The sequence below is a fragment of the Chlamydotis macqueenii genome, chromosome 2 (genome assembly GCF_036417535.1).
Source record: "Chlamydotis macqueenii isolate bChlMac1 chromosome 2, bChlMac1.mat, whole genome shotgun sequence".
In the NCBI taxonomy this organism is placed as follows: Eukaryota; Metazoa; Chordata; class Aves; order Otidiformes; family Otididae; genus Chlamydotis; species Chlamydotis macqueenii.
Window position 1 is genome coordinate 73615616 of NC_141557.1, and position 27078 is coordinate 73642693.

The 27078-nt window shown below is 38.0% G+C and overlaps 1 protein-coding gene across 3 annotated transcripts in view; it reads right to left on the reverse strand.

Moving 5' to 3' along the window:
• Positions 1 to 4173: 4173 nt before the first annotated feature.
• Positions 4174 to 27078, reverse strand: part of EXOC2 (exocyst complex component 2) — a 135433-nt gene continuing 112528 nt past the window's right edge. For all 3 annotated transcript variants that reach the window (XM_086740286.1, XM_086740287.1, XM_086740285.1), the window contains 5 exons: positions 14910 to 14965; positions 11185 to 11307; positions 8807 to 8868; positions 7546 to 7605; positions 4174 to 5243 (listed from right to left, as the gene is read on the reverse strand). In XM_086740286.1, the coding sequence (XP_086596412.1) occupies positions 5150 to 5243; positions 7546 to 7605; positions 8807 to 8868; positions 11185 to 11307; positions 14910 to 14965 (395 nt within the window). In that variant the 3' untranslated portion in view covers positions 4174 to 5149. The remainder of the gene's footprint in view (positions 5244 to 7545; positions 7606 to 8806; positions 8869 to 11184; positions 11308 to 14909; positions 14966 to 27078) is intronic.

Consider the following 27078-nt stretch of genomic DNA (forward strand, 5'->3'; position numbering starts at 1 on the left):
AAGGCTAGATTCCACTTTCCATTGTCTTACTCATTTTTCCTCAAGTTGTTTAAATTTTCCAATTCAAAAGGAATTTGGCTGAAGATTTCCCTTACTTGCTCCTGACCTCAAGGAGCGCTGCTTGCAGAAAAGCTGTACAAAATCTATTACAACCCTTTAAATAGGGAGGGCATGAGAAAGAAAAGGAACGCAGACATCTTCTTGGAAGTTGAGACTAGAAAAAATTACATACAATAAAGGAGCGCTCCCAGCTCCGCACTCTGATCCCAAAAATAAACTGCAGCCGATCTGTTAGTGCTGCTGCTTCGAAAGCAGCAAGTTTCCCTTGCTGCTCTGTGCAATGATAAATGTCGCAAACTGTGTCACTTAAGTTACTCACTGACACACTATTTTAAAGGACTTTAAGGGTGCCCTGATGACTCTTCAAATGAAAGCCCCCTTGGGCTGTCAAGTAATACTGAAAGAAGTGTAAAATTTACATGATAAACACCTTGCTCTAAAATAAATATGCCAGTGTGGACATGCTCTCTTAATGTCTTTTAGTGCTCTGAAGCTCAAGCAGCACACAGAGAAAGAGCTGAATTGCACAAATCTCCTCTTTAACCTATGCAGCACTGTATAAAAACAGAACTCTAAAAGAAGGGGCGAAGGCAGAAATGGCTATCATGTTCCCTAATGAAACTGTGTTCCCCGTTATTCCCAGTTTTCCCTTCTATTTTAGCTTGTACAAAATTATTTTTGCCTATAATTAACCATTCAGCATTTATATGGCTTCCTTTAACAATGTTAAAAGAAATAATGTCATGTGTGTAACACTGCAGCAGCAGTCTTAACTCTACAAACGTCCTAACGTGTGCATGCTTAATACTAAAACCTAACGCAGAAGAACAGGAAAACCGCTAACAGGGATGTAGCAGGTGAACGGAACCATCCCTTTATCAGTATACGGACAGGCTGGGATGTAAGTAGCGATGAATGTTCAAGCAGGATTTTATGCTATTTTTTCATTGAATTGTAAAACTCACCAGATTCTCCCCCAAAAATCTGGTAAACAAGTTTACAAGTCATAACTATTTTTCTTTTCTTTTTCTTTTTGGATACGAGTTGTCAGCCAGAATTCCTCCAGGTATACAGCAAGACCAGTAATGCTGAAAGACTTAGGACCAAAGTCCTCTTCAAAGTCCCTCATCACTTTTAACAAATCCCCAAGTACTTCCAACTTACCTGTAAGCCTGACTTAATTCAAAACTTATTTGTGTCTTACTAGTTAAATAGTGCATGTGCTGTTGCCTGTTTTGACAGTAGTCACAGTCTATTACTAACTCCTGACTGTCGCTAAAATTTTAAGTGGTATGTAGGAACTACAGCTCCCAACAGTCAGAAAGAGATTGCTGATGCTGTGTACTTCAGAGGTCTCTCTCTCTGTCCCATGGTCAGATGCTTCCAGTCAATCAGATCCAGAAAGCCAAAGCTTTACAGTGATAAAGATCCAGATCTGTATTTTGAATCTCAGGCTTCAGCAGGAGCACTGCATTCATTTTTCAGTTTCAGTGTATCCTGATAAGGTTAGGAATCTTTTACTTCTGATTTTTAGAAATATCATACACTGAAAAGAGCAAAACAGCGGGATATTTATAGTGTGCAAAACATGTAAACCCCCTCATTGCTAGCAAGAGTCCGGACACCTATTTGGACACACACAAAAAAGTATTTGCATCCACTGATACAATCAATATTGTATCCATTAATATTCTCAGACAAAATCACAGCACTTTAGGTATATTTTAGCAGGACTTCCAAAGAAGTTGGCTGGAGCTGACTTAAACACGGTCTGGCAGCAGGTGTGGAAAAATAAATCCCCTGTGTAGCAGTGTCTCTGATGATTGTGTGTAACCATGGCAAAAGATTGTTGTCACGGTGTTTTCTTCTTCACAAGGGCAAAATCGTATCTAGGATTGCAGTTTTCTACCTTCTCTTGGGTTAGATACAGAAAGTGCCTATCACTACAATTGAAGTTAAAAAGGAGTTAAATTTGTGAATATTTTTAATTATATATTTCCTAGCTTTGCCTAGCTAAGTGTTAGATGTTTGCAGGTGAGGGACTTCCTGCAAAGAGCTCCATGAAATTCTTCCATCATATTTTTTTTTAAATATTAATTGTCATTACACCTTCCTTTATATCAACAATCAATTCTTATTTGTTTTTTTTTTTTCTGAACACATGTAAGAATATTTTTAGCCAAAGTAGAATCAGAATAAACAATAATTAAATTCATCTTTTTTTTTAGCTCCATGCACAATATCACACTAGTCTTTATGGCTCTATTCTATCTGCATCTCTCTACTGATCAATACAGCCAGAGAACCATGCTATTACTTCAAAAATGCTTCGACATTTCTGAATGGCAAAAGGCTGTCTGTGCGGAAAACAAAGAAACAAAATATCTCAGTATCTCACATTTAATACAAAGTCCCCTCTCTTCAAGGAGATGCAATAGCTTTGGCAAAGGTTGGGTGACCAGACCTATTTTGGCGAGCCAACAGTCACATTTTTTCGCTGCAGCCAAAAGTGCCCCTGCAAAGCGTAACTGTGCAGCACTCACAGCACGGATTTCTCATTTCCTTCTCTGTTGCCATGCAGTGAAATTAAGCCGGTTGGAGTCCTGGGTCTTTTTATGCAACTAGGAGAAGATGCAAGGGGTTTAGCCCACGGAATACAACTTCCTCGACCCTCAAAGGACAGGCACATGTGCTAAACATTTGAAGTAGATTTTTTGAGCAAGTCATCACCTGTCTATTCATATGCTTGAAATTCAGCACATGCAGGAAACTTAGAAGGACTACGGCTCTTTTTATATTTTTAAACTAAGAGGCTTTTAAGAAGTGATATGACGGTATTTAACTTAGACAACGACGCACTATCAGCACATTTCATTAACAGAATCTCCGAGAATATAAACTTAAAAAGAAACATTTTGGTTGAGAAGGGGGGATTTCTTCATTGTTTCATGCTTATTTGATCTATTTTATTTGCATCTATTCATGTAATTATTTTTAATTTTTTTTCCCTCCATTTACTGGGGGATTATATATTTTTTTTTGTCTGTTCTCCTCCCCTTTAATTATTAATAACCCATTAGCTTTTTATAACTTCTTTGCTTACCATGTGAACTACTCACAGCTATTCAAAATAAATGTTAAAAAATACAATAATAGGAGAATGCCTCAACAGCTCCAGAGGCTGAATATCTCAAACCAGCATATTACAGTTGAATTTTCCTACAAGTCTTTACCTACTTTTAGCAAGATATATTTAACAACCTTGTTACTTTTTCTCTAAATGAGAAACAAATCTCTCCAGGTTTTTTTTTTCTTCTTCCAGTCTGTATTGACTTTAAATATTTCTAGAGTTTCAAGGTTCATGTAATAATTCACTTTTTCTTTTGTACTCTTTTCAGCATTTACCTTTGCTTTAAATGTCAGAGCCTTTCACTTCTGTTACTTCAGTTTCCTTGCTGCCTCTCTTTTCTCTGCAAGCCCTAACTGATTGTGTATTTTGGTGTGGTCTCCCCATCTTTTTCCAGTTCCAATAATACTTCTTAAACCTCATTGTATCTTTGAACAGGTTTTTTTGCAAAACCACACTGACCACTTCTTGTTTTTTGTAATCTTCTTCTCAGAGGAACTGCAGCCTGCTGTGTGTTGGCTATGAAGTCTTGGCAGCCCCAACTCTCCTTCCACGCAAAGGGATTCCAGTATATCCTGCTGTGGCATGATGCTCACTGATCTCCCTAATTCTACCAACTGGATTTATTGAAATGCAGTACTCTGAATTGACTGCGAGTGTTTCTTTCATATCAGGTTGAATAATATTTCAATCCCTTACACATTATTCTCTTGTTTGCTGTCAATGACATGTTCTGAAGTGTTACTTCAGAAAGGCAACTAAACGCAAACATCTGACTTCAGGTTTTAAAGACAAGCAACAAGCTGTTGTAACAGAAAATGAATAAGAGGATGCTGTTACAATAAAGAGATGCCTGAATATATACAAACTCAGTACAGATTATAAAATATGTTTTCAATACTTCAGAACATGTCTGATACAGATGTAGAAAATGTAGACCCTGGTAAAATTCATAAAGTGAGAAATTAAAGAAGAGCTTATGACCATCTTTCTTAATATTTTATTATACTGAAGTGAAATCCTTTATAGATTGAGCTAACTGGATGACTATTTTGGTTAATACCAGCAGCTGAGACTATGACCAGCTTAGAACAGACAACATTTAACAAAACAACATTGCTCCAAGTGTTTAATGCTTCTCCCTGAAAGCCAATAATGACATATATGTGAAGTTTCAAACTTCCATCCAACACACTATTGCTACTTACACATTTTGTTTTTTTTTAATGAGTAAATACATGTGCATCAAGTTCTTTCTTCACTACTTCATATTACAGGAACTGTATGCTGCATTTTTAAAGCACATAACGGAACTGGCAAAAGAAAACAGTTGACAGTAAAAATTGTTTGAAAACTCAATGCACTGTTTCTAAAAAGTTCCACGTAAAATGACTGTAAATATAGAAACAATACATTATTACCACATGATTTACTTGCGAGCCGTGATTTCAGTCACAAAATTAAATCCACCCCACACTCTCCCAAACAAGACCACTTTCTATGAGCTGCTCTTTTGTTATAGCTTCCTGCATCTTATACCACGTCCCAAAATGAAAGCCAATGACAAATCTTCTATTTCGAGAAGACAGTTCTTGACCTTTGTGTAACTATACCTTAATGCAGCAAAATTGTACTTTCCTCCTGAATCCCTGTTCCCCTCACCAATGAATATTTTTCCATGAACATGCAGCCAAGAAGAATGTATGTAAACAAAATTGTCTTCATTCCCTCCACAGAATGAAATACAGTAGATAGAAAACCATTTTATCAAGATATTTATGACCAGAAGTCTCACTCAGCAGGATACCCTATACCATTACTCAAAGAGTTGTATCTCAGTTTCTTCTTCAGTGAAAGTCCTTTTGTTTTCTTCAGAGTCTTCAAAGGAATTGAAGAAGTACAGAAAAAATGGGTGATACTTAAGTACATTTGTCTTTTGTGTTGCCTGCATTGTGTCATTGTCTATGTTTTCATCATTGCTGGTGAAGAAGCTTGAAAACAGGTCAGCTGCAAGTGCATGCTGCTTTTAAATTTGTTCAGTAACTCTTCTAGTAACCTGAAAAAGAAAATAGTTAAAAATTTGGCAGATTCTTAAAAGGGAAAAAGTACCAAAAGTTTTGGCTATTCTGTCTGTGACTTAAAGTACATTGTCTGCTTCAATAAAAGACCTAAAATTGTATCTGTTCAAGTATCTGAATATTATAGATGTTCAGAAGTATACCAAGAGTGCCAGGATGATCTGTGGTTAGAGGAGGACTGAGCCACACAGATTTTATCATGGTGATAAAATAGCCCTTTATATGGTTTTCCTTCCAGATAAAGATAATCTTATTGAGAGAAACATATTTGCAAAACACAGTGGCAAAAGGACTGGTGGAGAGTGTATTAAGAGACTTCTGTGAGGAAAATTCAGAAACTGCCAGACTATATACGATAAAACTAGTATGCTTTATCAAGGCTATGGCTTTCTGTGTGTAGCTGAATTGCAAATCTCAGTTCTCAAACTTGTCTTTGGAAGGTATTTTGTAGATTTCTCTTAAGTATCATTGCTGAAATATCAGAGATGTTCATATCAGAACATCAGAAATATCAGATTATTCTAGGAGAAACATTAATTCACTGTCAACCATGTGCTTTTGTCCTTCATAGATAACAACTTAAGTATGAGTTCATAATTTGGAGCATAACAATGGTTCATTTGGAGCATACTACGGAGCATAATAATGGTTCATTTACACCTACATAGCTGACAAGAAGACACTTGGTGCAGTGGATAATATTTATTATAATCCACAAACTACAGGTGTAGGACCAAGGATGTTGATGGCTCTGTTGTAGGAGATATTTATTGTAAAAGTGGAGATGCATTATGAAGTTCTACAGTCTTGCCTGTGTGTTTTATTTCCCCTGTATTCTAGGGAAGAATGTGCTCTCTGAACTTTTTGCTCTATTTCAAAAACAAGCTAGATAGGGTAGACATTTTTCACCTCAACTTTTTGGCAAGCTGTGATTATTAAACAGCTGGTAACAGAAGAAATTATACTGTACACTAAGAAACCCAAACAAGTCAAGAACAACAACTACAAAATCAGTATCTGCTTCCTCAGCAGGTCCTCTGGAAGATGACTATGGCCACATTCATCATTTAATAACATAGTAATGACTGTGAATGAACAGCTCTGAATCAGTGCACAAGTGTGTGTTATTTTACACAAATATATGTAGAGTGCAACAAGTTGCCTGGAACAATGACAATTATAGTGTAACAACCTGGGAAACTGAACAAGTTTTGCACTGTCTACGGCTCAGAACTCTGAGGCAGGTGTTCAGTGATGCAGTTCTTGATTCTCACCTGTCCCATGAAGCTCAAATGCTTGTGACTAAGTGAAAAAAAAAAAAAAATTCTACAGGTGTCTCGGAAATTCTGAGTTGAAAGAACTCTCCTTACTCAAAACTGATTCCTGCCTTTAATAAAGCGTAAGAGCTAAGTAAGGCAAGGAGGTATCTTGAGACTTGTTGTGACTAGTGAGAAGTAGGTTTCAATAGACAGAGGACATCTGGAAGAAGGCACAGTTCGCAGATCATGGGCTGCACAGTCTCTTCATACGTCTACAAAATATTCTAAATTCTGATTGTTAAATGCAAACTGATCTGATGCAGTTCAGTTCCTGAAAGTACTGTAATATCAAACTCGAGTTCAAAACATCTCTACTTAGACTAATATACTCATTACAAATCCATCCTAGTTTTACCATACTACTCATTACTAAGCTATGCTTGTAAACCAGACTACCAAATACTAGGTCAGATGCAGCAAAGCAGCTCAGTTGTCAAAGGTTGCTTATGGTGGGGAAGGGGGAACCCAAAACTCCTCCTCCTGATGTTAAGAAAGAGCCACAGACCCTTCCTATTTGTTTTTAAAATGAAACAGGCCATTTTAGAGAGTTCCCCATATATCAACTGGCAAAAGCTTGGACTTTGTTCCTTGGCTATTTTTCTATAATTGCTGTAAATTCAGTAAGAAAAGACAATGAACCTCATAGAAACTTTAAGATTAACAAGGAAAGCTAAAATAGACTGAATTTACAAAATAAACGCAAAGCTACACTGAACTATTAAGACTAGGATGGGCAAGAGAGACATGCCACAGAGCCATTGGCTCTTCTGTGTAATTTAACAGGCCATGATGAAGGAGGACTGAGCTTATTCTTAACTCTGTGCAAAGAAGCTTTTGCTCTGCAATTCAGAAGGGTGAAATACAGTGAACATTAACCCTCTTACAACAAAGTTCTGATACAAGAGTAAAAAGCAATAGATCCAGAGACCAAAAAGGAGACAAGAAGGTGCATTATACTCACTTTTTGTCAGTTCCACTTGAGAGCTGAGGCAAGGCTTCCAAAGCTTGCTTAAAGCTTGAGCTGCACAGAAAACAAAACCACTCATATTCCACTGGTACAAGCCTCAGCAAAAGATTAATATGGTGACTTGTAGCAACTAGTACTAGTGATAAGCCCAGGAATAAGAAAGCATCTATAAAGCTCCAGCTTCCAGAGTTCAACTGTGCTTTGCCCCTGTGCTGATTACAGACAATACCACTTCAATTTTATCCAATTTGAGCCAGTGCTAAGTAGTTTTCATTTAGAGGTCTTCATCACTATCAGACACTCAGAATAAGGAAGTAAGTTTATGAAATGGAATGCAGTGACACCATAGGACACTATCTGTGACACTATGAAGATACATTAGGCCCTCAAGCCTTGCAGTGTCTCCTACAAAATGTTGATGAGGTAAGATGACCAAATTGCCATCTGTGGGAACATGTAATCACAATCCTAATCAAAGTGTAGGTAATTAAAATAATGAATGAACCTACCCATATCCAATCCCCAAGATAACCACCTAGAAATTTCAATCAATCAGCTTTACTTAAAACTGTTGACAGCTATTATAGTTTGTTTTTACATCCCTTGACTGCATGAACCACTGATGCTGCTAATGTTTTTCTTTCTCCTTTTATATTAACGTGTGAGTGTGTCTCACAATATTTATCTTTGGTCCTGCACCTCACTGAGAAATGATAAATTGCTGAAAGCCTTTTGAAGGCTTTCATTCTGAGAGACAGTCTGAAGATGAATTCACTTTCCCTGATTAGGTGTGCAGAAAAGGAGTAGGGTATTGTACAAGCTTGTGGAGAGCCCTAATTCTCCATATCTCTATGAGGGGATCCTGCCACTGTCTGGTTCTGTACCCTCTCTGAGGTGTCTGGCAGGTTCTTTGCAGTGTGCTTTATGAGACTGCTGTGAAAAACTGTGTAAAACTCAGCGACGTCTCCTTGTGTCTTGTTTTAGAATCATTTTCCCCAGCAGCTGAACTGCAGTTAAGAAGTCTGGGTGGCAAATACTAGTTTGTGTCTAAAAAGTCAAGTAAAAAAAAAAAAAAAAATTATTTTCTTTCAACTGATAAAACTTTTCTAGTAATCTGTTTTTTGTATATTTACCTAGTATATCACATATTCTATTTGAAGGAAAATGTCTTAATCCTTAATTTACATTAGGTGCTTTTGCATGTCTACCAAGGATTCCATTACATTGAAGAAAAAGACACTACAGCACATCTTACTTGCTTTCAGGTGTTAGGTATATGGCCACGGTATCTCTCAATGCACAGATTTCCAGTCTTGCCTAAAGACAGAAATACAAAGATTGAAACAATGACACAATGCCCATTCATCAAGTGAATACCAGTATCCCAAAGCTTCGTCTTTTTTAGAGGCAAATACTATTGCACGCTGTAGCTGTAAGCAGCCTTGGCTTTTGAGTTTGTTTCCTGTAATTTTCATTGCCATGCTGCTTGTCAGGAGACTGCTAAAAAGAACAATTTCATACTTTTGATTCAAGTAAAACCGTTTGTATGGTCACTATGAAGCAGTCTAAAAACATTGGTTTGTCTCTCAGTAACAGTAATAAACCCTCAATTCTATTACATCTTTTCTGTACTGTGATAGAAAGACAGAAGCACGCTACCTTAACTTGCCTTTTTTATTTTATTAAATACAGGGAGCTTAACTTTTCACAGCACGGCTTGGCCACGGAGGAAGGAAACACAAGAGTACAAAAATCTGTCAGTACACATTTTATTGTTGGTTTTCCTGTTGAATTTATTTTTTCCCATCAGATGAGGAAGTAGAATGGTTGTGCTGTGCTTTTTGTCTGTCACCTGGTGGGCACACAAGCTTGGGGATTTTCTTCCTGCACTGTACTGTGTGTCTAGGTACTGATTTTCACCTAGGCAAACTATGGTGGAGAATGAACTTAAAGATTAAACATATTTCATAAATTGTCCTTTAGTCTTTGAAAAGCAATCATTATCATCATAGGTTTTATATGAAATAAAAATATTCTGCATATGATCAATACTTTAAGTAATTTCATTTAAAAATATAAAGTGAACTTCATCCAAATTCATATTCTGTTCTTGTTCATCATAAAAATAAAATTTAATCTAGTTAGCCATTACAGAAACTGACCTACATTTAGATCAAACTAATATGACATTATCTTCCAAACCAAAATTTTCTATAATGAAACACAGACACTTAATTCCAGGTCTAATGAAAGGCTTTGGCTTCTAGACCTTCCCTTCTTCCCCTCATCTCTCCCCTAGGTAGGAAGCTAGCTGAGATTTATGAGTTTTTTAGTGTCAGAACTTCTGGCACAAAATATGACATAGCCACCCACCAATTTTATACTCATAAGAAATGCTTTTCTCACCACAGAATGTTTCACCTCTTTTTGTATGATGCTCCAAGTTGAACAGCCTTGGACTTTTTGAAGTCCTACAAGTAAGATTCTGGTGTCTTTCTCACATCTTAGGAAGTACCAATACTATGGTAAAGTGTGACACAGCCTAAATAAACATGGTGGAAGGGTAAACCCTGCCAAACTGTGGGTCATGTGATGTGGGAATACAGATGCAGGCTTCTCTTTGGGAATGGGTATTTTTTGATCAGTCTGACCAGGCTCAGATGACTCTCACACTGCTGCTGTCTGCCAGACAGGATTTTCTATGTTCAGAGGAACAGAAAATGACCATGAGTGACAAATTTACAGAAGGGAGAGGAAATCCTTTCCATTATGGGTTTAGGCAGCAAGTTCATACGGTGGGTTGTCTAGCCAAACAAAAATGATATATGGGTAGCTTTGTTGCTATTGATTGATTTGGTTTTAAATAGGCAATCTTATTTGGTTGTAATCTTCCCACATTAATTCTCTGTCCAATGCAACTACTACCAGCAATTGAAAAATAAAGCTTGCAATTGGATAATTATTTTCCCATCATAATGCAAGAAGGCTGCCATGTACAAGGAAAATTGGGAGTTTTGTGTTCTTGCCTGTTACAGTCATAGCAATCATTGACTCAAAGGGATTTTTTTAAAAGATTTTTTTTTTCTTAGAGTCCTTTAAAACTTATCCAATAGTAAGTACAACTACCAATCTAGTTGTAAATGAAGGCAGTGTAAGAGTACCTGTTCTACCCATGCTGCAACAAAGTGCTAACGTAGTAGTATAACAGACAAGTGACTCGTTTTGCAGAGACTTACAAGATCATATCATATCGTATAATATTTTCAAGATTTTAATATCTCAAATATTTAAAAATTGTTTTTTTTTTCTTTAAAAATAATTTCTGATGACAGCTCAAAGACACTATTTAACAACATTTCAAACAGATACTATTATGGTGCTTTTTATCTCATAGGATATTAGGTAACCTTTTAAGCACTCAGACATAAAGACAACACTAAAATACAATAAAATCCAAGAACCAGTATTCCAAAGGGTATTTATCCATAAATCTGAAACAAGTTGTATATTAATCCTTTTTGTCTCCTTGCTTTCACTGCTAGGATAAATTCAACCAATACGCAGATTATACCTCTCTCTGTTATTCTCAGTTTTCTAGATGCAGATGTTTGACAGTACAAAGTATCCAGATACCTGTAAAGCTCCATTTTTGCTGAAGGATGAAACACATTGCATCAGTCGACTCAGTTCTTCAGAGACTGCTTCTACAACCCTTGACATTACCCGAGGAACTAAGTCTCTGGAAATGGTAAATACCTGATTTTTATGAAAGAAGAATCATTAGCACAATACTTATATTAACAGAAATATTTTCTACAGTAATATTTCAGTAAAAAGCATGAACATTTTGATGGAAAGAACCACTTCGTTTTTATCAATGGACAAAAAAAAAATTCAAAGCAACTGGAATACGAAGGATTTCTTGTGATTATTGCCCTATGCTTTGACCAGTCACCTCTGTTAATAGTAATGTTAGATATATCATATGTGATAATAACAACTTTCTTGTAATGCCTAAAAGCAGCTAGACTTCAAGATCTGTGCTCTCAACTGATGGATGCAGGTAGTCAGTGGTTGTACATAGACTGCTATTTTGTAGATAGCGCCTTTAGTTCAGTGTTGTGTGACTGACGTACATATTCAACCTCTTTTTACCTTTGTATTTTGCTACGTCTTCTAGAATCCTTTGTATTTGACCACTGTGAAATGGCTAGTGTCTTTATGCTCTGTGGTAGAGATAAGCCTTGGAAAGGGTTTGAGTATGGCAGTGTAATGGATTTTCATTTAGATTCTTCCACTGCTGCCATTTATTAATTCCCTAGCAAAATCAATACACCTTACTGTTTTTTCCATGCATCATAGAATCATATAATAGTTAGGGCTGGAAGGGACCTTTAAAGGTCATCTAGTCCAACCCCCCTGCAAGAAGCAGGGACATCTTCAACTAGATCAGGTTGCTCAGAGCCCTGTCCAACCCAGTCTTGAATGTTTCCAGGGATGGGGCATCCGCCACCTCTCTGGGCAATCTGGTCCAGTGTTCTACCACCCTCACTGTAAAAATTTTTTTTCCTAATATCTAATCTAAATCTACCTCCCTCCGTTGTAAAACCATTATCCCTTGTTTTATTACAACAGGCCCTACTCAAGAGTTTTTCCCCGTCTTTCCTGTAGGCCCCCTTGAGGTACTGGAAGACCGCTATAAGGTTTCCCTGGAGCCTCCTCTTCTCCAGGCTAAACAGCCCCAACTCTCTCAGCCTGGCCTCATAGGATAGGTGCTCCAGCTCTCTGATTATCTTCAAGACCATCTTTTAAACTGCTTATTTGTACAACTTTTTAAAGTGGTACTTGGATCCTCCATTTGAGGATCTGAATAACAACTGCAACACAACAGGAACACAAAACTAAACATTAGATCTATGCCTGAAGGAAAGCATGAAGAAACCAATCTTCCTTAAAGGGAGCTTTAAGGAAGCGAGAAATTGTTGGCGAATTAAAAAAAAAAAAAAAAAAAAAATGAATTTTCTTACACAGAATTGGGGAAAATGAAGGCCAAGAGGTTGGAGTATAGGAGGAAGTGAGATTATAGGTTAGACAGACCAAACTTGTGTCAAGACTTAAAGGTGATGATAAAGCTGCACTAAAACTGCACAGGGTTGGTGGAGAAGATGACAGAAGAAACTGAAGATCATGTAACTGGAGTGGTACAAGGAGAAAAATGAACTGCAGTTTTTAAACACTCCACCTCCTCAATTTTTGCTTTAAAAGGATCTAAACAATTAAGTAGTGTGATGATTTTTTGCTAGAATATCTTTGCTTTACGTGAAGTTCAGCTCTCATATCTGACAAGGAAATATAGTAATTGACAGAAGATACTCATAAACATGTGTAAAAGTACATTAAAGGGAAAAAAAAAACCCGCAGCATTCCTACTCAGTTTTCAGTGATTTGAGTAATGAATTGTGTATCAGGGATCCCATAAAGCTGACCATTCCAAAAGGTAGGTCTGCACCACAGGCTAAGTAGACTGACCACATAGATGTCAGCTATCAGTTGTTATCATTGCTAATTCAAACATATAGCCTATTTAAACTGTTTTGAGCCACAAAAGCTAAGTAAGTGACATACTTAGCTGTATGCTAAGAAAAAAAACACCCCAGTAACGATTTGGGAAGGGGTCATCTTATTCAGCAGCAAATATTGCTGAGCAATTCAACACAAACATACCAGGAACACGCCCAAAAATCTTCTACTGAGAAGAGAGTATTTGTGCCCACAACGAGCACTCTTGAAGTTACTATACAGAATCCAGGAAAAAAAATTCTCAGCAATGGTGAATCATCACAAATCTGCAATAAGTCGCCCTTATTTTGATTTCAGTTAAATTTTAATTCAAAGGTAAGAAACAATTTTCTTTCCACTTCAGTCCATGCTTGCTGTTCAGATGCCGGTTATTTTTTGCTGTTTCAATCTACAGAAACTTTCAGCCTTGCTAACTAAACTTAAATCTGACCCAGCTTACAGAATTTCACCAGAAAACAGTGGAAATGGGAGTTTCATCTTGACACACGTTTTCATATTTCTGTAATACTTCACATCTAGAAATTTATGAGGCAACACTATTTGGGCCAAAATCAGTATCGGTGTCAATGAAGTCAGCAAGGCAGTGCACATTTCTGCTGCAGGATTTTAACGAGTATGCACGTTTACAGGATTAGCTCAGTAAGTTACAAATGCCTTTGAATTTTTTAAAGCAAAAGCTCTCATTTTCGTTTTTATTAATTGCCACTATACTGAAAAACAACATTAAAAATGAATGTCATGTTGGTATATATTTTTGGTGTTGCTTATTCTCTCTTACAGAAGCATTTGGTAAAATCAGCAATGCTTCTGTGAAAAATGCTATAACTCAATACTGAAATTGAATAAAAAATATTGCACGTGATATTTAAAGTTTCTGAAAAGATTTTAATTTAAATGAATCTCTGTAATTTAAGGGGGAATAAAATAAACAAAAACCTCAAGTGAATCTCATCAGACGTTAACTAGATGGAAAAGATAAAGCAGCTATATTTGTGGCATTTGAAAGGTAAGAGTGATATTACTACCAATGCTTGTACCAGGAGCAACAGTAATCTGGTAACACTCTTGATTAGAAGGAAGCAGTATGTAGAACACTGGCTGTAATTTAAGGGACTATAGAAAATTCCTGCATGTCATCACAAAAGGCCAAATAACTGTAGCGCTGCAAGCATATTATTTTAATAATAATATTTTAATTTTATTATGCACTCCCTATCATAAGCCATTAACTACTTAAGTATTTCAAACACAATTTGTACTGTACAGAGACTATAAAACTTTCTGGTTTAGGTTTCCACTTTTTATCCTATGTAAAAGAATGACATATATTGCCTTTACACTTCGAGTGGCATATGTTGAACACTTCTTCCAAAGCAAAGCACAGGCTCATTTTCATATGTTGTGGAAAATAAAGTTAATTAGAGAAAGTGAGCAACATATCTCTCTCTCTCTCTCTATATATATATTTAATCTGCATAAAAAGGGAAGAATTGAGCTCTACAGTTTGGCTTTCCTCTTTTATCAGACAGCGGAAACAAAAAGGTGTAATGGAGTGTTACTGAGGATAAACAGGAACTGTTCATCTCCTTCTGCCCTTAAAAAAGTTAGCAGTTGCGTACTTGGTTTGCTAAACCTAACCCAAAGCACTTACATCTGCAATGAAGGCACTTACTTCAACAGAGGTTCACTTTTGGGGCTGATGAAAGCCAGGATTTACCATGCAAGGTACACTGAAATCATAGATATGAATGTAAGCAACAATCTGAAGTTTTTCTCACCTCTGCATGCACAGCAATGATATTCACTAAGGCTTCTTTCAAATAGTTTCTGACACCTGAAACAAAACAAACAAGATATTAATTACTTTAATTCTGTTGCCTCAACAAAGCCATGATATCACGCTGTTCAATACTGTACTTTTTCTTTTCATTCTTTCACTAGCACTTTTGCAAGCAGAGGCAGAAAGAGAAAGTTCCATAGCCACACCACCGGTCTATTTCCTTTTTCAAATCAAATGGAGAAAGGCACATTTCCTTACAGCAAAAGGTTAAAAAAGCCAGCAGGTTCCTGTTTCAGTATTCTTCTTCTCTGGCAACCCAATTTCATCAATTTTGCAATTTAATAAGAGCTTAGTATTATTAAAAAATAAATTCTGGATGTCTTGCTAAAATATGCATACCATGGCACAGGACATACACTACAGCTCACTAAGTTCTAAGGAGACAGAGAAGACAAGGGGTTTTGTTTGTACAACAGTCTTCAAGATCTTACTGCTTTATCGGCTGCTCTGACTGTAAATTCTTATTATAGATAGAAATAGCAAGGACTCTTGTTTCTCTGAAAGTGGTTCAGAAGATATTACTCATGGCAGTTTATAGGCGATGTGATGCCTTAGCAGAAATTTCCTCTTGGGGAGGGTGGAGAAGTCAAATAAGCATTTTATTTACCAAGCATACAAAATGTTTGTCAATTTATTCTAAACAGAAGGACATCCAGTAGTGTATGCTTTAGTTAGGACAGGCTCTTAGTCCCCTATGCTGCTGAAACTGAAGTAATTTCTTAGACCTGGGCTCCAGTTGCGTAAGATCTAAAAGAGGCAAAAAACCTAAAATTGCCCCATTTGCTTTTCTGGGCACTTCATTTTGTAGGCAAAGGCAAATTAGAAAGCATCCCACTAATTAAAGCATGCATAAATGTTGGAAGTGCAACACAAAAGTAATGAGAGCGCGTTACCGATCCACATGACCTCAACTTCTGAGTTCAATTATTCCAGCACGAATCAGAGAAAGTGCAATCACCCCATCGCTCCCTTCAGTATATTCAATCGACAGTAAAAGATCAGTATCATGGTCAAAGACTGGTGACACCACACAGCTCAGAGACCACACTATAATTAATGCTGCTGTTATAAAAATTACAAAGTGACTCTTTAATCAGTTCATGTTACTTGCTCCACCTTTCCTCAGATAACACTGATGCAGCAACTTAATTCTGATACAAAAAATAGCTTTAAAAGGAGTTACCTGAAATCACCAAAATGAGTTATTCTATGGGAGAACAGAGTAGTGTCTCAAAACTGCCATCTCAGTTGTGTTGGGTTTTTTTTTTTTTTTTAAACCACTGGTCCCACAACTCGCCTCAAGATCTAAAGAGGAGACACTTGTCCTTTCTTACTTAGACAATTATAGACAAATATTTTGTAAGAGTAGGACTACAGGACTACAGGATGCTCTTGCATAACGTACGGACACTTTTATCATCTGCGTCTACACTGTGAGATGCGATGCAGCCTGACATTTAGACTGGAGGCTACTTCCCGGAGGGCATCGTGTGTCTCTGGCTGGAAGTGGGGGTGCTTGGGGGAAAGTGGAGGGAGAGATGTTGAGCAGTGACTCTTGTTCCAGTGGGCAGTCAGGACGAAACTGAACTCTGCACTCAGACCTGGGTATCAACGCAGTCTCTGTTACAAAAGTTCATAGCAAAGAGGCAAGTGTCAAAGAAGATTTTACCGCTCTCGCTAAAAGCAATTTGGTTTCTGAACAGAGAAAAGAATCAAGACATTTTTAGAAGGAATGTTCTATTTTCACTCTGGAAGAGATGAAAATAACTGAAAAAGATAAAGAAAAATACAAGCCTTTTCCCACACGTTCCAAAACATCTCTAATGCCTTTTCTCGCTATCTTTATTCTTTTCCTTGAAAAATCAGTCACTCTTTCCATTTAAACTAAACCAACGACAAGTCAAACAGCACCGTATACTAGCTTGCAAGCTCATAATTTCTTGTTATCTTAGTGATTGTTTGCAACAAGGAAGGAAGGGAGGGAGGAATAGAGCAATACCAGAAATTTTATGAAACCGACTTTTTTTCTCGTCCCCTGTAACCTGCAAAACAAAGTAAGAATGCTACACACCAGTACTTGAACCACACCAAAAGATCACAGGTGTATGTGGAAATGCAACACCCCCTTCCTTTTTCCTCTTCTACTGTTTTCCTTCTTCTGCTTCACTCTGCCTCAGATTAAATCCTCTGCAGGCTTCATATCACAGAAGACAAAATTTGTATCACATCCCACGAGCAAATGCAACTTGACCAGGCACCAAACTGTGGTATGCAAATCACATCAAGAGGTACAGGGAGAATTTGGGAGCTGGTTTGCAGTTAACCTCAGGGTGCAAAGCATAGATTTCGGACTGCAAACCTATGCGGTATTCGGCTTTTGGCTGCCTACCAGCCTCATCTTGTGACGGTAGGATCTTTCATGTGGAAACTGTGTGTCTTTACTTCTGCACAAATGCCACGCAAGATTAAGACTTTGACAGTCCTCCTTCTCTATGGATACTTGAGCGCCACCAGAGCATGTTCATTTAGTCAATCAAAATTTCATTCGTGAGCTAAGGAGCATTTTTTTTCTCCAACTGATTGTTCTCTAATGAAACATCTCTCTCAAACCCTGGTACAGCTGGCAAGCCACAATGAAAATACAGAGAGGGGAGGTGTGTGTCCTACAGAGAGGAGGCCAGCTGGCTGAGCTAGGAAGAAGTGTTACCAAGGAGGCAAGTGAAAAGCTGGAACGTACAGAGACCAAAGCAGGCGGGTTGTGTAAAAAGCTGATGTGGTTCTAAGGAAGAATCCTCACTTCCCACCCATCCCACCTAAGCTCCTGGTGCAGCATGCCTCCTCTTGTACTTTCACGCAACTTGGCTTACGAGAGGAGTTGCTAATTCTGTCTGCTGCTGTGGAGAGCACCCAAATTAAACAACTTTTGACAGTGCTAGTAAAAGCTGCCTATCAAGATGTCTGTGGAAACCTTCCATAACTGTATTGGGTTTGCATGGCAAGGTTTTCGTAGTGGGGGAGTGGCTACAGTGGTGGCTTTTGTGAGAAGCTGCTAGAAGCTTCCCCCATGTTCGATCGAGCCAATGCCAGCTGGCTCCAAGACAGACTCATTGCTGGCCAGGGCCGAGCCCATCAGTGACAGTGGTAGTGCCTCTGTGATAACGTATTTAAGGGGTGGTGGGAAAGCAGCAGCGGTGAGAGGAGTGAAAACATGTGAGAGAAACAGCCCTGCAGACACAAAGGTCAAGTGAAGAAGGAGGGGAAGGAGGTGCTTCAGGTGTTGGAGCAGAGATTCCCCTGCAGCCTGTGGTAAGGCAGGCTGTGCTCCTGCAGCCCATTGAGGGCCACAGAGGAGCAGAGATCCACCTGCAGCCCATGGAAGATCCCACATTGGAGAAGATGGATGTGCCCAAAGGACGTTGTTGTCCTACGTGAAGCCTGCATTGGAGCAGGCTCGTGGCAGGACCTGTGGACCCACGGAGAGAGGAGCTTGTGCTGGAGCAGGTTTGCTGGCAGGACATGTGACCCCGTGGGGGACCCATGCCGGAGCAGTTTGTGAAGAACTGCAGTCCAGGGGAAGGACTCATGTTGGAGAAGTTCATGGAGGACTGTCTCCTGTGGGAAGGACCCCACACTGGATCAGGGGAAGAGTGTGAAGAGTCTGGCCCCTGAGGAGGAAGGAGCAGCAGAAATGATGTGTGATGAACTGACTGCAACCCCCACTCCCCATCCTCCTGTGCTGCTGGAGGGGAGGAAGTAGAGAAAAATCAAGAGTGAAGTTAAGCTCAGGAAGAAGAGAGGGGTGGGAGGGAAGGTGTTTTAAGATTTGGGTTTATTTCTCATTATTCTACTCTGATTTGATTGGTAATAAATAAACCAATTTTTTACCCGAGTTGAGTCTGTTTTGCCCACGATGGTAATTGCTGAGTGTTCTCCCTGCCCTTATTTTGACTCATGAGCCTTTCATTAGATTTTCTCTCCTCTGTCCAGGATAGAGTGGCTTTGGTGGGCACCTGGTATCCAGCCAGGGTCAACAACAATAACATATTTCTTAGAGTCAGTCACTGTGATATTGTAACCAAGTACTGTTAATTTCTAAAAGAATGTGAGCAACATTAGCACCAGGTGTTAAACACCATTGTCTAGTGGAGCACAGCTAAGATTGCAATATAAATAATAATTTTATAACTGAAGACTTCAGAATGAATTGACTAAATGGAATTGAGATGGAACCTATAGTAAAAATGAAGTGACAGTAGCTTAGTATTGTACATTGCTAGCCCATCTCACCTTTAAGATCAAATTGTTAAACTTAATCCTCAGTGAAAGGTCAGAAGCAGACATATTTTATCTTGCATCCTCGTACCATGCACAAAGACTAATGAGTGAACTGAGAGCTTAAAAGAGATTATTTCTTGCAATCCCAGTGGCACTAATTATGTGTTCCTGACCTTTCTTAGCAGGTCCAGTCCTGCTATGACTGCAGGATCAGGGGGCTCAGCACAAGGCAAAATATTTCCTCAGTTTCTTAGACTGGTTTTGCAATTTAAGAGCAGATAATTCAGCACAAACTGCAAAGCCATGCAGTTTAGAGACAGTCCATGTATACGAAACTGTAGTTGCCTTAACTGCAGCATCTAATAGTCTAAAAGACCTTGTTTTGGTAAACTAAACAAACCAAAGATGGAAAGAAGATGCAATTGCACTCCAGTACAATTGCCAGTAAGTAGAACCAGAGAGAGGAAAGGGAGAACTAGCTAAGCTGGAGAACAATACTGGCTCAAGAAAGAAAGGTGTAAATGAATTGACCATCCATAAACTTAGGCTGGAAATTAAAAGTAACCGTGCAACAGGTTTGCTCTCACTATGCTATTAAATATGCGGTGTTGTGACAACCATTGCTGCCAGAGAGGCAGTTTCCTATCATGAATAGAGCATAAGTAAAAAGGGTATTTCCCCCCAGCCTTTTTTTTTTTTTTAAAAATTTGTGAAGGATTTTCATTTTTGCATGTGGAGACAAACCCAAACATATCTGAATGTCAAGACCTGCAGGCACAGTTAATAACTATACTACATTTTCAAAAATTACAATTAAAAGGTATCCAATTTCTGATTTATATCGCTGTACTGTTTGTGGTAGGCTTTGTTGAAGCAAAGTATTACTTTTCTGGAGTATGATTCACTGGAAATACAAGCAGTGGCACCCAACTGTGAATTTGTTGTGAAATTCATTTCAAAATGAAAAAATTCTGTCTAGAATAGAATTTCTGTCCAGCTTTCTCTACAACTGTTCAGCAGCCCACGCAATTACAGTTTTTGGGACACCATGCTGCCAGTCCTATTATACAGCACTGAAAGCTAATGCACCATATAACTGTAGGTTGCAACTATTAGGCTAATCAAGTGAAACATAATATTCTTAAGTTTAAAATACCTCTTATTTAGCATACTGAAGCACAAATACAATGCCTTTCCATAGTTTCTGACAGAAATGTGTTAAAGAAAGTCTCAACAAGCCCTTGCAATTTCTCTCAGGAAAATGTTATTATTCTGTTACAGCATAAATGCATTCCACTCCCACTCTATTCTTAACACCAAAGACACCGACTTGCTGGAATTCTAGCTGCCACTAACAAAGGCCCAATACTGCTATAAAGAAAAATGTATGGGAAGACTTAAGACGTAAAAAGGAAGGACAGTTTCAGCCATCATCTATCACAATGGCTGACAGAAACTTCAAAACAGCACGTTCCAATTTGGGGCCCTCCACTGTACTTTTTACTGGTGAAACATCTCACAAGATTAACCATTAAATTTAATCTCCAGTTTACACTATCTATTAATACTTCTTTTTTTTTTTTTTTTTCAAATTAAATCTGTCAGGAAGTCTACATTCACAAGTAACTTTAACAATATCATAAAGCTGTAGCAAGGATGAATGCGTGAACTATGGGAAAAGTAGAAGAGAAAAAGATTTGTGGTTTCGAGGAGTAAAAGAAACTAAACTTCTAGCGTGCCAATGCAGGAGTCACTGAGGAGATCTTCAGATGGTGTAGTGCTACCAGTTGGCCCACATGTAGTTCTCAGAGCTATGTTTCCCCCAAGTACGTAGATGACAGCATTCTACTAGGAAACCTCCAAAGGGACTGAATAAGCATGCAAGACCTGGAACTGCAATACCATATGTGTAATTTTAAGACATAAAGAAGCTACAAAAACTTGCCTGCTCAAATAGAGCAAAAGTTCCAGACATGGTAGAACTGAACTCATCAGGATGCTTCTGTGCCAGAAGCCAACACAGGTCTTCAAATGTTCCCAGTCTTTCTAGAGTAAACTTGATAGAGAGCAAGAGGATACCAGCGTCAAACATTTTTAGGTCTTCTGCAGACTCAAGAGTTCAAAGAACGAACTGAAGTTCAGCTAGGACAACTGCCAACACACAGGAAACTGTAACCTAGGCAGCTTGGGTTCAACATACTTTAACTCTTGTGAGATTGGAACCTCATTTGAGATGGACAACTGGGGAGCTAACCTTGCTGCTGCCTCTCACTCAACAAGCCTTTCAGCTCGCCTATTGCGCAAGGAGGAGGGGAGGATAAAAGCACAGAAATATTTAGAGAAAGGAGGTGGTGTCAGCAGGTACCTCTGCTCACTGGCAATAAACCACACCAGACATGACGATGAGAGGCTATCAAGGGTCAAAAGAAAAAAGTTCTGAAGCAAATTCACAGTCAAAAAAAAAAATCAGGCAGGAATATTAAAAGCTGCTGCTCTTCCGTGGAGGAATTAGAAGAGACATCTGCAGGAAGTTCTACAGTTTGGCTTTTTTTTTTTTTTTTTTAAGCAAAGAAAGAGAAGGATTCACGACAGAGGAATGAATGGTTCTTTGTACGTTGACCAAGCTACCAGTCCCGTTTCAAGACTGAGTTGACTGGCTTATTAGAAACCTAAGCTCAGGACAGAAACAGAAATGAGTCTTGGGTAGGCACAGAGCCACCAATTCAGGAAACAACAGAGAGCACTCTGGCCTTTGTAGGAGGCCAGTACTTGCATGGACAAGCTACTGCTGCTGGTGGTAGCAATGTTAGCGCCTCTGAAAAGAGAGCACTAAATTTGTTGGCCTTGAGGCTTGAACATGACTTGGTAGAGCTAGGAAAATTGATGCCTAGGAGTCTGAAATTTCAAATTGTAATTGTATGCCATATTTTTACAATTTATTGTTCTGTTTAGTGAGTTATGCCAGTAACAGTCAATCAGTCTGAAAACTTTTTTTGCCTGATTAGTTTGTAATAAGCACTTTCCTCAAAAATAACAACAAACAGATTTTGGTGATCCAAAGATTAATATTTTTCATACCTAGCTGCACACCACTGATAATTGACTGTTCCTGGATGTTTCATTTGCTTATGTTGATAGAGAATTTAGGAATAATAACCCACAAATGAGGATAAATGGAAAAAAAATATTTCATCTGCTCTGTTCTAAGGAAGGCACCTGCTTTTAAAATTATTATTATTTTTTTAATAATTGCATTACACTCTATTGTCAGATTTAACTGAAATGATATTGGAAATGTTCATCTCCAAGTTTCAGATACATAGTACCAAAGTTTACAGCAAGTCACGCACAAAGTGTTTTAAACTGTATGTCAGTTAAGCTCCTGCAGCTCTTCTCTAAGTTTCTAATGTTATACAAAAACCACACGCACCTACTGCAAGTCGTTAATCAGTGCTGTGTAGTGCACATTAAAAAAGAAACTAATGAAGGATATCCACAAAGCCATATAACTTCTTTAAACAGTTTGATTGTAACTGTTAAATTTCCTCTAGGTTCTGGCTGCATTGCAGCCGAAGCAATAGCAATATTTAACAACTTCTTCAACTATAATTATTCTAGCTTGATTTCCAGTGTGGTCAGGATGTTTTTTCCTCCTTGAAACTGATCTTATGAAAGCAGTACTATGGGCTAGCAGGATACCCTGTGGGATGACAGCCTCTTTCTTGTATTTCTGCAGCTCCTAGGAATGCAGAACGTGCTACGCAGTACACCAAGCCACCACCCTCCTGCCCTATGCAGCCTGCTTGGGGATTTCAAGGTCAGATGGATGCCTCCTGACAAGCCAAGGTGCCTGATTGCCCGACACATACCACAGAATTTCACTTTTCAGTCTAACCTAACCCATAACTTCCGACTAAAATCAAGTAATCTCTTTTTGAAAACTAAAAATACAAACAGGTAAGACAGAATGGGTGGGAGGGGGAAGAGGCATTAAAAATCGAAACATTGTTTGAGGTCGCAGCAGGTCAGCAGAGTAGTCAGTGCTGTCTGCATGTAGAAGTTGCTAGAAGAATAAAAAAAAAAGTCTGTGTAGACATGCCTTGGTACACAAATTTTAAGAGATCTACAGAATAGCTCTAGGCTTCCCCTACTTACAGATGACTGACACCTCCCAGAGCACGATGAAGCTCTATCTATCAATACCTTACCCCAAGAAATGAACAAGAGGCAGCACAGACTAAAAGTGAAAATTAAAATTAACACTATTTTTATTTTTAGTATGCAACTTTCCAACTAAATATGATCTATAATACACCTTACATGTAAAATATTTCAGAGACTCTGGCTACAGAACTATGAAGTATGTAGAGCAAAAACTGTTTTACATTATGTTGGTATTGTGAAGCTATTTGGAATAAATGTATTTTTTGACTCTTTCAGAGCACTTAACTAGGATTTGAAAAAAAACATACAAGCAAATTTAAAATTATGTGCCTAGGATGACATGAAAGAAAAGGGTGGCATCTGCTACCCATGAGGACCAAGAGCATGCCTGAGGTTACAAGAAATGCATTTGAATCAAGATGTTGTCCCCCAAAACTATTTGGAAATCTAATATTTATAATCAGGGAAAATGTAATGGGATAGACAGTCTAATCCAAACGTAGGTCTCAAATGAAATAATTAAAATTCCATGATGAATGAAATATTTGTATGTTTCTAGAACAACAAACTGCATTTGGCTCATTAGGAAGTGCCCCAAATTATTTAATGTTTGGGAAAAATAATTTTAAAATCTAGCCACTATTTCCAATTACTACAGTGAAGACAATACTCCATTCAGAAAACAGTGTTTTAATTTCCAAGAAGCCTATACCTTTCAAGATAGTCTCCTAACTGTGGAATAGACAGAAGCTTAAAGTTGTTTGCAGACACGAGCCTTTCATGAACTACAGCACTGGTACCTGAGTATGTCATGCTATTTTACTGAAGTGTCCCCACCCACACAGTGATATCATCTAACCTGACACCCCGCAGATGTTAAAAAAAAAAAAAAAAAAAAAAGGTAGAGATGTGAGTTGGAATTTCCCCATGGACATAACAAAGCAGCTCACCTCTACTCTTTACAATGGCACGCAGGTTTCTCCTTTCAAAGACGGTTGATAGGAAGTCAGCTTCAGATACTGCTACTACCGGAGACCTGTTTTCTAAATTAAGGTAGCTAGACAAGCCTATTTGTTTCTTCCTAATCACTAAAAATGTATTTGCTATCACACTTTGTTTTTTGCCTTGGATAAAAACATTTTTAGAAAACTGTTTGTAGGACGCTGAGAACAGAACACTTATACCTGGCAGTAGCTCTAAAAATAGAAACTCCACCAGTTCATAACCTTTACCGCCACTTAAGCTGCTTTATTTGTTTATTTTGTTCTCTCCTCATTTTGACTCTCAAAGCATTTTCAAATTGATTTTTCAAAAAGCTAATAATTAGTAGCTGTCAAAAACCAAATAACAAGCATTGAAAAGAATGGCTTTCATTTCGTTATTGCTTCTGCTTTGCCCAAGGGAAGAAAGATGGATACCACCTCTTAAGAGAACTAAATGGACATCATCATGTTCTGTAAATTCCTTACTTCACAGTAAGATTTACATAGTCTGATTAACAATACTATTTTTACTACCTCCAAACATGATTATACATATTTTTAAAAATATGTGCATAGTATATTAACAAGTAAACACGGTCTCATGTAAAAAAAAAGGGTAAAGTTGGAAGAAAATAATTACTTAAAACTAATCTAGAACTGAAGACACAATTACAGCGTTCAGATTTTTATGAATTCGTATGATACACTTGAACCAACTGCAATGTCATACAACTGCTACAGTGTTATTAAAGCAGAAAAAGCCCCACTTACAGACAGTGACTCCAGAGCCTCATTTGAATTTAATCAAGAACGTAAAGCTTTTCTCTAGGCCACTTCCTGCTATTGCTGGAAACATTCCCTCCTTTAAACGGAGATGGATTTCAAGGTACTGTACTTAAGTGTTGTTTTGAGAGTACATTCAGAAGAAAATGTGAACGTGTAGGCAAACTGGAAACTCTCTGGAGAGATTACCCACTTGTTTAACCACATTTCCTGTTTTTTAACCCGTTTGTCCTAAGTCAGTCCTTAGACTACTGACAAAAATAGATACAAGTGTGCTATAAATAGCTCATTAGCAGGTCTTTCTCGGTAAAACTGAAAATGTTTTGATAAATCTATTGTTCTTACTAGCTCCAGACTAATTAAACTGTGAATCAGATCAATATTTCCTTGAAATTCTTCTCTGCATAGCTCATGGTAATTATAAATATACAGTTCCTTAGGAAGCGGAGAAAAAGTTGCAAGAATGAATATTGACCTAAAAAGAGCTATTGATAATTGAAATTTAATGAAGAAATTACTGGTGATCTATCTGGGAAAGGGCTTTTACAAAGCATGGTTCTGAAGCAAGGCAGGACAGAGCCTGATCGGTGACAGTCAGAACCGATGAGCATTTTGAGATCAGAAGGCCAGAGTGTTACATCTTTGAATTAGTTGCCTTTTTCTTCTTTTCAGCCATGACACCATGGCTGTTGATGTAACACAGTGAATGTCACTTGAAGAACTTGACACAAATAGCCACAAAACTACTTTCCAAAAACTTTAAACATGGAGGCTTTCAAGACTTCTGTCACTTGTAGTTTTTGAACTATTTTAATCCAAGCAATAAAATTATGTCACGATGTTCAAAGAACCTGAAAGTTTCTGTGTTTCAGCTAGCTTGGAGTAGCAAGAGCTCTAAAGACTGCCAACACTGTGATTAGTATTTTTGTCTATGCATGAACTTCAGTCTGCAAGAGGAGAACACCAAAAGAGAATAATACTGATTCTGTGCCCTTGTGCACAGCGCAAACTAAGATGTGTTGAAAAGAAGCTGCTGAGGCTGTTCTGAACTTTCTGCTACTCCATCAAACCTGCCAGAAGGATCTGATGGACAGTTGAACTAGTCTGCAATCCAACTACTTTCTGCTTTCTGATCCTGACCACATACATTAAAATCCACTGCTCCTCGGGGCAGAATATAATCTGCTTTATCGTTAAGAAGGAGCAAAACCTGTGAAGGCCAAAGACTACAACAGGAAGTGCTTCACTTGGGAAGAAGAGATGTTTGCTATCATCTAATACTTAAAAGATGGGCAAATAGCTAAATGTCAATTTGATATGTACGCATTTTATCAGGAGAGTTTTTTTTTATGAGACGGATTTACCTTCATTTTTTCCATCAAACACAGTAACAGAAAGGTTAAAGGGCCTTTTACCAACCCAGACCTGAAGGTCATGAGCAAGGGATGTTGTATACCATACTGAGACTTGAACCACAAAGACTCTCAAATTACTAAAATTATTGCAGAATAAGCCAAATTTGAACCCGTTTACCCGTTGGTAACAAGAATTGTAAATGGCAAAAGGAAACAAACAAACAAAAAAGTCAAAACTCTAAACCAACCAAAAAGCATATGCACTAATGTAAAACCATGCCTCTTCATCTAAACATACACAAGTTATCAGCTCACTCAAATCACTTGTAGACAAATGGATCAATAACCCTTAGCTGAGCCCAGTACTTTAGATATATGACTTATAGAAACTTGACTTTTTGTTGCTGTCATTTAAGTATTAACAACATCGTCTGGCACAGTTACAACCATTAAACAATGCTCTACATGCACAGTTGCCCCATTAACATTTGGCTGTAACCCATGAACGCAAACTTGAGACAGAATAAGAATACAAACACTTCACAGC